General features: G+C 33.8%; 1 protein-coding gene across 3 annotated transcripts in view; it reads left to right on the top strand.

Moving 5' to 3' along the window:
• LOC128998300 (KICSTOR complex protein SZT2-like) overlaps window positions 1–14132 on the top strand; it is a 112553-nt gene that overhangs the window by 58836 nt on the left and 39585 nt on the right. Inside the window, exons 24-34 of one of the 3 annotated variants that reach the window (XM_054424378.1) lie at window positions 610–1686; window positions 2141–2316; window positions 2733–2960; window positions 3487–3619; window positions 4739–4954; window positions 6500–6668; window positions 7519–7603; window positions 7884–8069; window positions 9433–9559; window positions 11475–11514; window positions 12569–12666. In XM_054424378.1, coding sequence (XP_054280353.1) covers window positions 610–1686; window positions 2141–2316; window positions 2733–2960; window positions 3487–3619; window positions 4739–4954; window positions 6500–6668; window positions 7519–7603; window positions 7884–8069; window positions 9433–9559; window positions 11475–11514; window positions 12569–12666 — 2535 coding nt within the window. Of the gene's footprint in view, window positions 1–609; window positions 1687–2137; window positions 2317–2732; window positions 2961–3486; window positions 3620–4738; window positions 4955–6499; window positions 6669–7518; window positions 7604–7883; window positions 8070–9432; window positions 9560–11474; window positions 11515–12568; window positions 12667–14132 lie in introns of all 3 variants that reach the window. The other 2 variants (XM_054424379.1, XM_054424376.1) reach the window with 2 other exon arrangements.

Here is a 14132-nt window from a genome sequence, read left to right as displayed (position 1 = left end):
ATTAATTTCAGTCCTTTCACTGAAAACTGTGTTTGAATTCCTAAGTTAAAGTATAGTATCTGTTTGGCTTAATTTGCCATGATGATACAATTTTCTTTTCCTTTCAGGTATGGTGAGAAAAAAGGTCACTAGGGTTATTACAGTATCAACATTCATAAACTCTTTATTTTTAATTGTGTATAATGATATTAATAAATGTTTTACAACATTAAAATGATCCTTTAATTATTTTTAAGTCATCATTTAAGGTAAACACCTAAACATAAAATAAAGGAGCATTTGCTAGAAAAGAGGGCGAAGAAGGTTTTCCAGCTTAAATTAGGAAGCTTCCAATGAAGATTTTCCCCTTTTTGAAAGTGAATACCAAGGATAGATAAGTACAAAGGAATAGCTAAGGACAGCTAGGATAGTGCTACTGTTTTCCAGATAGCATACTCAGTTCATAATCACAATAATTTCATACTAAGTTGATCTTAATTATTTTTTTTTACTGTTATTTTGAGTACTTGTGTGATTGAAATAATATTGTGTAAACTCCTACAATTATGCACAACATCAGTACCTAGCATAAAATCTTTATTAATTTATTTAAAATTATCTATTTTTCAGATTCAAGTGCCAATAGTAGTAGGCGGAAATGTTCAGACAAGGAAAGCAGAGATGAAGATAAAGAAAACGAATGGCCTAAAATACCCTGTGATGACGGCAGCAAGAACAAACACTCTGTGACCACGAGCTCTGGTGGCCGTAAGTCTTGTGGTCCATTGTACCGCATGTACCCACGGACACCTCCCAACCTAACACCTCCACACACAGACGTGGACCGAGACATGCCTCGATGGAGGTTCTTTGTCAAACGATCCTCTCAGTCATACATCATCCTGACTTTTGTCCCAGCCTCTTATAGGGACTGCAAAGCCCTAATGCTCAATGCTGAACCCAAAGCCTGGGTTTTGCAATCAGAATCAGACTCTTCCAGCAGTGTGATCCCAGAACAAAGTGCTGAACTCGAGATATCTGAGGCAGAGAAACAGATTGTGATTGGATCAAAATTAGACCCAGAAGCCAAACCTTTTGTTCCAATGACTTTGCAGAAAGAGAGTCCATTACCAGTAGCTAACTCTTCACCTCTTTCTAACAAGCGATGGATTGAATACAAGTTGGATTCAGTCTCAAACATTTCTGATCACGAATCCTCCAATACAGACCTGCAGCAATCAACGTGGGAGCTCAGTAAAGGCACTTTAGACCCAAGCTCGCCTTTTCGAGTGAGAGCTAGATCTTGGGAGCCCATTAAACCTCAGTCTGTTTTGAAAACAAAGAAACATTCGTCTCCAAGAGTTCGAACACGATCAGTGGGATCCAAGTACAACGAGTACAAAATGAGGAAGAAGTTAAACTGTGACTATGATACGTTTTCCATGATTTCAAATCTGCCTTCTAAGCCTCCTTGCAAACCGGTTTTGGGTCATATAAATGTACCTGTTTATGTTTATGGATGCTCTTTGGACAATCTGATGGATTCGCTAATTCTCAAGACTGAATACAAGCGAGACTTCAAAGATCTGTTTTGGAGGAGAACATGTAAAACAGACATTGAAGGAGAATTTGAATCTGATGACAACTCTGACGTAATCAGTCAAACCTACTCCAAAGATTCTTCAGATGACCTCTCAGTAAAACGAGGTATTGTTATTCAAATTCTGAATTTTGTTCATATGATAGACTATAAATTTCTGATTTCAAATCAAATCTAATCAAAACATCTTTATTTTCCTTACATGTACATGGGTACAAAAATAGTGTCAAGTATAAAGTACTAAACTAGCTTGGATATAAATACATTTTAAGTATGAATATTTATTCAATGAGTTCCCCCAATGTATAATATATTTGCCTTGTGTGCTAAAGAATTCCTTATAAAGAAGTCCTTATTCCTTCTGATAAACTGATTTGCATAGGTATTAAATAAAAAAAAATATCTGCTAATCTTTTACCTTAATCTGTAGATTCTATTAACATGAAATAAAAAGGAGAGCATTCCGAGGAATGGTTATTACTGTCAATAAATGACAGTCTTCAATAAAAGTATGATTCACTTAACCTTCATATTTAGGATGATTTTCCTGGTTTGCAGAAGAAGGGGAGGTGAAGCAGCATGCACAAACTATCATCCAAGCATTCACAAAGTCCTTCGGAGTTTCTTTGTTCAAGGCCTTGCATCGTGGCCATCACATAAATGCTGCCAATGTTCAGACTGCAATGGAGGAATGTGAAGAGGCTTTGGTCGAGATCAACATCACAAACTATTTGCAGGTATTGTTTCTATCATCTCTGCCACCATAGAAATTAAGTCCAAAGAAGGTGAATATCAGATAGAGTTTAAATTACCTGTAAAGTCAACTCAATTCAATATATTTTCTACTGGATTTAAAAGCCAACCATTCTGACCCACGTTTCCAAGTTTGACTCTCTTGGAACCGAGTCAACCAGGCAGATCCTAAACTTTCAAGAGCCATACTTAAATAACCATGAATTTTAACTCCAATGAGTTATTAGAAGAGTATTTTCAGTTCATTGTCGGAAAATCAATTAAGTAAAAAAATTCATCTTTTTCTCATCATTAGGTGCCACAATACCACAATGATGGATCTTATTTCTTAATTCGTCAAACTGTTTGACTTCTATCATTAACATGACTTATTTATATATTTATAATTACGTTGTTTCAGACAGTATGTCGACATTTGAAAGAGATGAAAGACAAGGTGCAGGAAGATGAAGAGCAGAGCTTGGTAGAGATAGAGTCATTTAAGTCAGCAGCCCCTTGTATTGAGTACCACCACCTTCACAATCTTATCAAGGACAAGTTCCATCATATCATTACGTCATGCTTCAAACCAGTGCCTACTAATCCAGAGTTCTACTTCTGTTCACCTAATTGGGAAAGAGACCACCAGGTGATTCTTTACAACTATTTTATGTCACTGTCAAATTATATCTAATTTCATTTTATATGGTCAATAATATTTATCTCTCTACTTTTGAACGTATAATGACAATGTAATTTTTCTTACACCTAAAATTATTATCGACTGTTCCCATACAAAATTTTAAATATGCTTCAAACGTTGAAATATTTGTACGAGGACTGAAATATTTGTACAAATAAGTTCCTTATTAGCCTTATTTCCTTGTTAGTAGTTTATTCGTTCATATTTTGGGATGAAATAAAAAGTTTGTTCAGGAAAATGTTGTATTATATTCATTTGACTGAGGGGTAAAAAGGGGGTAACCCTATATTTTATTTGATTTTGATAGCTTAAAACCAATGCGTAAAAAATACAATGTTTCATACATGAATAACAATTTTTTAAATTCTGGGTGGAGTGCCCCCTCATAGCCAAATTATATATTACAATTATTTTACTTTAGCACTGTCCACTGTTTAAATTTTCTGTCAAAACCTATTTTTAAACATTTTAGGTAGATATCAACACTGTAGTAAGTACCAATCTGGAAGACAGAAGAAACTTGGAATTGGCACATGACTTTGACAACAACACTTCATACCAAACAGAATTTATTGAGTTTCGTTCTGATCAAGGCAGTAATGTAGGTAAGTAAATAAATAAAAGTTATCAAATTTAACATCTCTTTAAAAAAATTGTCATTCCTCTTATTTAATATTTTGGTACAACAAAAAACTTATGATATTACAGGCAGCAAGTAGTATTTCTCCTCAAATATTTGATGTTGAAAGCTGTCCATTAAAATTTTTTACAAGGTTTATCTTTCGATTTAAAATTTTTTAATCTAAAATTTAAACATGAACTTTTCTGAATTGGACTTGGCCATATGTGATGCATGTATATATATGTATTTGTAGAGTACATGGTTTGGAGAGTTTGGGGCTCTTTTTGACCCGACCTCAAGTTTTACGATCAAGGCGAAGCCGAGGTTGGAAAATGAGCGAGGGCTGAAAGGACACTTTTTGCCTGAGTGATGATCTATATTTTTCGTCATATTGCAAAATTATTTAACAAACTAAGTTAGAAAACTAAAATACTTTTCGTGTAAAGATAACCTCTCAAAATGAAATCCAACTTGTTTTAAACTTTGCTAATGCAAATAAACAGCTGTTTAGTAAGTTATTCGATCATTTTGTCTATTACGATTGTGTTACTGTACATTATGCTATCGATATATCAAACTATTGACAAGAATGCAACAATTTAAGTTAAAACCGATGAAATCAATCGATAAATAATTTCCATACATGGAATTGCCTGCAATCAAAGTTTACAGCAGCTGAATTTTACTCCCTAGGGAGTAAAAGAGCTACTTTAGCCCTGCAACGCATGCATTAAAAAAGGCTATTTTTGCTGCAGTATGACGAAAAGGTGATTTTTGGTCAATTGGTCAAATTGGTGGTTGCTTGGTGTAGTTTGCTGGTTTGTTCATATTCTGTAATTTTCATACTTGCTGTTACAATAATGCTAATCCTAGTAATCAGAAGGTCACTAGCTCAATCCTTGGAAAAGTCATTAGCTTTTTGAAGATTTAAAACTGGATTTAGCTATCCTTGACTATCAGCCTTTTCATAAATTGACCTGGATGACGGAGCACCTGATCTTGGGAACAATACTGTCTCATTCATTTAACATTCATTCTTCAATCTTCAGTGATATTTGCCTAAAGTTTCTACTTCAGGGAATTTACAAAGTTTTTGTTCCAGGAGGAGCAAGTCCCTGGGAGACAGTAGGTTCCGTCACCACTCCGGATGAAGCCCACACTTCCCTGCTGTCCAACCGGGACTCTGATAGTCTCAGCATCTTCCCAGAAGAAGAGTGTGATGAAGACATCTCTCCTCTCTTTCTTCAGCTCATTTGTACGATCAAATCCAATGGACAGATGGGCAACTGCTCTGTACAAATACTCCCCACTTGTTTAGGTAACTTACAACTGGGTTGAGTAAAAATTTAGAAAACATACAAATTAATTCAGAATGGATGCGTCTGTTTGTGACTTTGATGAAGTTCTAATATTTGGTTTACATTGTGCAAATATAAAAAAACTCAAGTTGGCTTTTGAAAATCTAAAAACACTGCTAATTTACATCCATACCATTACATACAAATATAAAAACGAGCCAAAAATATGCATTTTTATGGACATACATGGTCCTAGGTCTAGGCCTTTCTGTGCCACCTATGGTAATAGCGTCTCCCCTGTAGGAAAATTTGCTAAAATACATTGCGTTTATTTTTTTATGTAATTTTACTGCTTCAGCTAATTTAAACAATTTGGTAATTGAAACATGAGTTGGATTGAATTGAAACATTAGTTTGGATTACAGGATGTGTTGTACTTATGAATTGTCGTGAACAGTTTGCACGGATGTAGATTTATCAGAAAGAATTAAACAGATCTTAACACCAGTTTTTTCTCTATGTACTTCTTTTTGGGAGAATTTGTGAGCAAAATCTGCAGCACATCTGATAGGAATAAGATTTTTATCAGTTATCATGTGGTATGAGAAAATGAGTTTTTGAACAACATATACTTAGTTTACATGCACAATTAAGGTCTTCCATTAGAAAATTTTATTTTTTAATTAATATTTGTGGTATTTATTTGTTACACTCACTTTAGTTTGCGTTAATAAACTCTAGATTACAATATGGTTTAATGACTTATGGTGTTGGGTCGGAACTTATAAATATTTGATAGATTAACTGAGAACCACCCAAAACTACTTTTTTACATACAATGTAAAAAAAAGAAAAAAAATTCTTACCCTATTTATAAGCAATTAAATATTAAACCTATTCAACATCTTTTTGTTTTTAAGGTCTAGAGATTATTTTTTGTAAGGAGTGGAAATGTAGTTAGTGACAATGTGTATTACAATACTAGTAGGTATGTACGTCAAAATAATTTCAGACTACCTAAAGTTAATGAATCATTTTTTTCCATTCTTTTGAATATTTAGGACCGAAGTATTTCAATCAAGTTCCTTCAAACATAAAAAATCTTGCTAATTTAAAAACATTTGGCAAACAATTAATTCTCCGGCTTACCGCATAGCAAAATAAAATTATTATAGTAATGTGATGTCATAGATGTGGTACCTAGGCAAATTTAGGTCAATAGTTGCATGTAAAAATGTTATGACTTTCTACCTTTTGTTAAAATTTTCACAATTATTGTTATATATTATCGTGCACGTACAATTTGCTACACTAATATTGTTATTTATTTATTATGCATTTATTAGTATCTATTATTTGTTCATATGTATTTGGCAGATGCCCAAATGGTGGCATTAGAGTTTTAATGCATAATGCTGGACTAAATATCTTATGAATTTATTGTTTATTTATTTGTTCTAACTGGCCGCACTACTTGAAAAAGAGGCCAGTCAATTTCCAAACATTATAATGTTTGTAATATATACTTTTACTGACTGGAAATAAATTCATTTATTCATTTACAGAAGAGCTGGTTCAATGTCTAGATGGCACCTTTGCTAATGGAAAGATAGACGTGAAAAACTTGTCTGTCAGTTTGGACATTCTCTGTCTAACTCTGCCGCAGCAGTCAAAGTCTCTAGTAGACACAGCTCTGCACTCTTCCCCCAACACCACGAGCTCCAACGATGAACAGTTAGTTTCATAGTAAATCCCAAATATTTTGAAGGGTGTTTTTTTTATGCGCTGTATAATGTTTTATGTTATGTTAAGCTTCTGGCTTACGACTACAGTATTTCCATATCATACCTATTACATACTATTTATTTAGTGAAGGTGTACCAATGTTAAACATTAAATTAATCTCTTTATAAGAGTATAGTTTGAGAAATTAGAACTATTAAAACTAGATATTCACAAAGACTTGTATTTTTTGCAGAATTCTGACTACAGTGCAGGGCTCTGGTTGTATAAACAGTTATTAGTTTTTACTAATTACTACTGAAAAATCCTAACTATTAATAAAGTAATATATAATTATATGTATGTAATTACTACACTTGCATACATACTATTGATTTGTAAACTATTCAAACAAAAATAATGGTTATAACCAAATACAGTAGAGTCTTGCAAACTTGGCGCTCGATAACCCGGCAGTCTGGATAACTCGGCCATCACCGTCTTAGAAAATAAGTGATTTTTTGAGTTCGAGTTAAACATAGACTCAAGCCAGCTCAAGTTAAATCATTCGCAACTCGTACCAAGGATTTGTTGTACTATATCTGATGACTTAATACTGACTTGTAATATAAATATAAATAAAAAATGTGGAAAGCTTAAAAATTGTTTTGTTCTTATTTTTAACCCTAGTACCCGATAACCCGGCATTTTACAAACTTGGCACCCTTCCAGTCCACATTACGCAGAGTTTGCGGGACTCTATTGTAGTAACATCATAATTTTTTTTTAATTTTATTGGTTTATTTTTCCTATCCTACCATGTATGTTAGTAATGGTGTGAATATATTTGTAATGTTTTCAGGTTTCCTCTGCCTTCCAATGCGATTGACAATCTCCAAAATCTTCCTGAGTATCAACACAAAGCTGTCAGTTTGTGCGTCGAAGAGGTAAAATAATAACATCAAAATGCTGGTAATTTTGTGTGAAACAAATTATGCAATGGTATGTCATGCTATAAAACCAAGGTCTTTATTATTTTAATTCTAGATTTAATTAAATGTATAAATCAATTCAAAATGTAGACTAAGGTAGGGTAAAACCACCACCATCTCATGAACTAATTGTCTGGATAGTGAAGAACAAGTGTTCAAAGTGTATAGTTTATCCGGATATGGCCTGTTCTTAGCCGTAAGCCAATACAAATAAAGAACTATCACATTTTGACAGATCAAATGGCTGATGAGAGACGAGATTGCAGCTTTTCTGCTGGACCAAAACCCTGTCACAGAAGCCACATTACAACTTGTAGCTGATCACATAATCTCATCTCCCAGTCGAGCGTCCTGTGTGTATCAGACCGTTCCTCTACAGTTCGTCTTTGGAGCTGAACAAAGCCTCGCTGTTTTCTTGATGGTTTGTTGAGTTCTATTTATGAATTTTAACTTTATAATATTGGGGCTGTTATAAAGCAAGACAGACTACCAAAAATAACTGGAAAGAGTAAAGCGGCCACAGAGGGTGGAGAGGGGTGGGGTGGGGTGGAGTGGGGGTATGTAGGGGAGGGGGGAACGCCAAAGTGGCCATCACTACCTGGTTCTTGTAGTTGACTGCCTGTTCGTCTTCTCATCCATGGAGGTGTATTGGAATGTTGGACTTTGCTCCTTTGAATATTATATTGTTCACCTCTTGTGACTTCAAATTAATATGTGCCTCTTACAGAATGGTAAACATAACGAAACAAAATGTCTCTTCCGTCATACTTATTTATACTGTATATCAAATACTAAATATTGTCTTTACTTAGGCCATAATAGGGGCCAAGTGTTTATGTCATAAATTTGGGCTGTCATAATATTGTATATACGTTACGTAATTCATAATATTTCTTACTGATTATTTTTAAGGGTCATAAAGAAATTATCTTTTTTATTTGTCAAAAAAATTATACAGGGGGTCCAGAAACTATCTACCAATATTTTAGAGCTTTGTTCCTGGGTAAGAAACATATCTAAATATCATAACATTTTACCGGGATAACGTTTTTCAAGGCAATTTAATTACAAATCGATTGACACCTTATTTTTTTAAGATTGGACAAATATTAACTGAGATATGGCAGCTTTAGTAATACATGACCGCATACTGCAACTAACCTCCAGTGATCACCTGTAATTTTTATGATTGATTAGGCCTAAACAATTATTTGATCGTTTGCAAAACAAATAACATATTTGTTTACTCATTGTTTACTCATGGTAGCTTCTATACAACATTTTTGAGCTGTGACGAAAATACAAGGTAAATAAACCACTATTAATAAACGTATTTGTGTTTAAGTTAAAATTGGTTTTAAAATTACCTTTACCTACGACCGTTTTTTAAAACTAGCCTTTTTTTATTCAGTTGTTAGAATTTAAAAGATTCATTTTACCGTATTGTTTACTTACTTACTTTACAGTAAACGTTTGGACCAATGAGGTTCAAGAATTGAGAGAAAATAAGTAAAATTTTAATACGTCAAACGTCAACTTATCAGCTGTTAAGACCAATTTAATTGATTAAACAATAAGTGAGTGGTAGGGACAATAAGTCATTGCATCACAATCAGTGGCAATGAGAGGTTATATACATGAAACATAACCTCTCTTGGAAGTTATGAGTAGTGATTTCTATTACGGTAATTAAGAAACAGTCGTAGGTAAAGTAGTGTATGCAACTCGTCTAGTTAGCCTTTACGCAATCGTTGCGTAAACTACTATTTCAATTCCTATTTCAGGATTTCTCAATGATGCGAGTTCCAGGATATTGTTTGAAGAGTGAGAATGAGTTTTTCTATGTTGTGAAGGATCCAAGCCATAGGGGTTCACAGGACAGTGAACATTCATCAGAACTCTGGATTACAAGTTAGTACAGTTTTGAATTAAATTAACATTGGCCTACACAAATTACTAGCAAAAAAGCAAAACATTCTCAATGCCATAACTGGTTTGGCCATTCAGGTAGTTAGTCCCGTAAAAAGTAACTGATAGAAGTTATTAGTTAGTTGAAAAACTAACTGATAGAAAATAAAGTTAGTTTTTGTAGAAGTTAGCTGTTTGTTGGGCAATTGTTTTAAAGGATTTTGTATGTAATGAAATAATGACACATCTTGGTAACTAATCTATACTATATTATGCGTAAAGTTTGCGCACAATGATTTAAAAAAACGGCTCGTACGATTTCCTCCAAATTGTTAGAAATATCATAGTTTTAGGCTAAAAACAATATCCATGCCAGGCTCTGTTCAGGGAAAATTCATTTTTCTTTAAAAACTTAAAATTAAATTTTAATATTCTTAATATTAGTCCTATGGACTGTCAAGTAGCTATGACAGTGTTACGAAAATGTAAACAAATGGATTGTAACATAAGCTTGTAACAAATCATCTACAGTACAGTAGCAAATTACAAAATACAGTACAAAGGAAAAGGACATTTCTATGAATGCTATTGAGCATTGCTTATATAATACATTTGGATTGTATGATGTATTACTAACCAAAGGGATAATTACGACTGTTCAAAAAACATTAAGTGTTTTACCGCAAAAAATTATACATGATATTAAACTAAAAGTCTAAAGGAAAGGCCAAGGACGTTTTGTAGTTTTCGACGATGCGCCACACGAATTGATGCGCTATTAAGCTAGGCAACCCAGGGGGTGACGCGGCACGGCGCAATGTGGAGAAAAGATTCCGTCCGCTTCTCCAGGGCCGCGCCCACCAAGCGACTCCAGGATGCAAAGTGCACTTCGATTTGGACCCGAACATGCCTGAAGGGCTCACGATATCCGAAAACACCCGAATAAGCAGCAGACAAGGGGCAGACGCCGTTTCCGCGCCTCTACCCCGCCACCACCAGGCAACTGAACGGAGGTGCGGCAACACGGGAGGAAGATTTTTTTTTTCTCCACTGAATTCTCACTGCCGGATTCAAGGAGAAGTTTTTTTTCCGCAGTCCACAAGATAACATGGCACGGATACGTGGTAACTTTTTTCCACCGCGTCGCACCGCGTCACCCGCTGGGTTGCCCGATGGGCGCCTAGCTTTACACCATCCCGTAAAGTTGCGACGTTCCACGATCCCAGTGACTAACGCAATAACGGTCAATAGATAACACATGTTTTGTATTATGAGTTTTATATTTAAGCTTATTGTAGAAATTCTATAAATTGCTCGTCCACATGGAAAAGTTTGTTAAGTAAATTAAGGATGAGTGGATGTTTTCCGAAAACGAATTGACTTTACAACTTAATCGCAGTAAAACTGAAAATATTTGTAGGCTTATAAATTCTATTTTTTTACTTCTTGAACAAATCAAACATTGTCACATTTTACATTACTACAACAGAAACAAATGACTTAAAACTTTTCATTGTCAGGTAATAAACATCAACTGAAGACAATGTTTTGACACTTGAGATTATAATCACCAAACAATCATTTCCCCTTACCACCCCTCGGTGCTTGGGGTGTTGCTATTGGCCGTCACTGCCCTTCCATGGGCCCACTGCATACCAAAGAAACTGGACTTTGACTTTCTCTTTCCCCACCCCCTGTGTTGTTTGTCAACAATGGCGCTGACCCCTCACAGCCGCACGCAACCCTCACTGATCACATAAAATAAATAAGCCGTATTTGAGATACTTCCGCCTGACCAAAAATCTAACGATTATATTATCTATTCTTTAGCTATAAATCTAACTAAGTCCTTACCTTTAGTGCCTGTTGCTGTGTGCGAACTTAACAAATTACATTTATTTTGCTTGATTTGTTTCAGCCAATGAAGAAGTGACCATAAAAAACACAAATGAACCAAGGTAATTTCAATAATTATTTTGTACTCAAGTACAATAGTAAAATTATCAATAAATATTTATTACTCTTAAAACTCAAGGAGTATTTACTTTTATATTTTTAACGCTTTACTCGCCCTTACTAATGTTATTTTATGTGTTGTAGTAATCTAGTTAATTCCTTTTAAAAATTAATGGGAGGTTTTATGGGGTAAAAATTGATTTTTCCCATTGTTGACCCTAACAACATAAAATTTAGCAATTTCTTTCCAAACCTTTTTGTAGAGCTTAAAAAAACAAATAATTTAGTATATTATATACTAATATACTATATATTATATTATATATATATACTAATATACTATATATTATATTATATATATATACTAATATACTATATATAATATTAGACTATAATATTGTGGTATAATTACCTCGTCAAGTAATCCAAATGATGTGATGTTAGGCTAAAAACCTACATGTTTCGCCGTTAATACGGCATCGTCAGGGTACAAACACAGAAAGACATTGCTGTCACACGCACATAATAAATAAATAACACGAAACGAAACATAACATTTAGATAGGCCTATCACACGACGCGGACGGTCCCGGTGCAGGTAGTAGACTCAAATATAATATTAGCGTTATTAGGCGCCGAATGGATAAGGAGAAAATTCCAAAAAATTGTAAATTTAAAATTCCCATGTTATTCTTATGGAGAAAATTGTAAGCTGTTGTAGTTTGCTTGTTTATGAGCATATTTTGATGACATTTGGAAAATGCATTCATTTCATACTAAACTATAACAATTTTACAAAAAAAAACACCTTTTTACCCTCCCTTTTGCAGCAAACCTAAGTACTTGTTAAACTAATGCTATTTAAATTGGAAATAAATGTGATATTTTTAAGGAGACATTTTAGTGTAAATCCAATCAGGCAAATGGAAATTTGCTTAGTCTGCAGGTTTGCTGTGGCGGGGGTATTTAGTCATTATAGCTACTTAAACTTTCAATCCCTCAAGCTGGTTAATAGCTTCTACCAATCATTAATGTGTTTTGGTTTTCCTTGGCTAGGATGGAAGCTGAGTCAAAAACTTCAGGATGGAGCAGTGTAGCAGCATGGCATGCTGAAGTAGCAAACCTCATGGAAGCAGAAGGCCTCATATTTGAAGGTGATTTATTTTAAACCACTCTTTTTTAGAATCATACTTTACTTAGTCTTTTACTCTTAATTTGAATGAATCTGAAAGGAGCGGTTATGAATCTCTAATGAATAATCCTTTACTAGTTCACTCACTGACTCACCAGCTTTTGGTCAGTAAATGTATCCTGTGTACTTGAGCCTAAAGCCGCATCTTCACTATTCTGATGGCGGCTGTACAGCAAAGCCTGCCATAGTTGTTCCTGGCTTGCAAACTTCATCTTCTGGCAAACGTTGTCAGGCCACTGCTAGTCAGGTTTGCCTCATTTTACAACTAAAAATCAGCCATTATTTAGTAATTTAAGATACAAAAATTGAAATGGCTGCCATTTTGAAGTTTCAAGTTGAATCAAGATTAATTTTTTTATAACATGATTTAGGTCTCTTCTACCTTAACATATAAACAAAGTTTCATAAAGATCGGTGGCAAAAAATCAAAGATAGAAATGTTTATGTAAAGAATACAAAATATATGGTTAACGAAGCTATTTTTGAAAAATATTCTTGATTTTCTCTTTATTTTGACCCAAGGAATCACTACGTAAATTATGTCCCCACATTTTTTGAACACCCTGTATATAATATATAATAATGGTAATGTTTGCCATTTGTTAGTTAGGATGCAGCTCTACACTTTGTGTAGGGTTGTATCTTATTTACGATCTTATTTTTACTTGTACTATTTTACTCTGATTTATTTAAGTGTGGAAGAATTGTAGGAATAGGAAAATAAATAGTCGGGTTGAGTTTTTGGATATTTACCACAGACAAATAATATAACATTAATCTAGGCAAACCTAAATATATTGTCTAATTGATTCTTAATTTTTCACAGCATTGGATGTTTTCTATGGCATCCTTAACCCTTTGAGCGCCGTCAAAAGATGCAATGACTTCCTCTATCGGCCAGCACTAAACATGCATGTGATGCACCAAATGGCCAGAGCAAAATCAGTGTTTTTGCATGTTTTTTGGCTAAAAGTGCTATAAAATTTGAATGACTTGACATAAAAGGATCCGGTCTCTTTTATTTTACATGTAATAAACTGTATTTAAATATGCAATCATTGCATATACAAAAAAAACTTTAAAAAAATTTTATCTAAAAAATAAATTTTTTGAAGTTTTATTTTGCTATTTTCTGGGCTATATAACTACCACGCAAATCAAGATTTTTTTCTTTCTACACTATATTTTCTTGTTTAGTAGCCTACTCTAATGAGAGTAAATTTTCCAATTTTGAAGAGTATATATAAATAAATAAATTTACTTTGCCAAAATATATGAAAATGTGCATTTGATCAATAGCCAACACAAAATTTACTCAGTGGGTCTCACTAATAACTAAAAACATGCACTAAATATTCAAAACGTACATTAAATATTCAAAACATAATGCAAAACAAACCTACTGAGGTTAAGTTATTGACAACGTAA

This window comes from Macrosteles quadrilineatus, unplaced genomic scaffold (assembly GCF_028750875.1).
Source record: "Macrosteles quadrilineatus isolate MER2022 unplaced genomic scaffold, UCM_ALF_1.0 Scaffold_7__1_contigs__length_78375512, whole genome shotgun sequence".
Taxonomy (NCBI): Eukaryota; Metazoa; Arthropoda; class Insecta; order Hemiptera; family Cicadellidae; genus Macrosteles; species Macrosteles quadrilineatus.
This window is presented reverse-complemented; position numbering and strand designations above follow the sequence as displayed.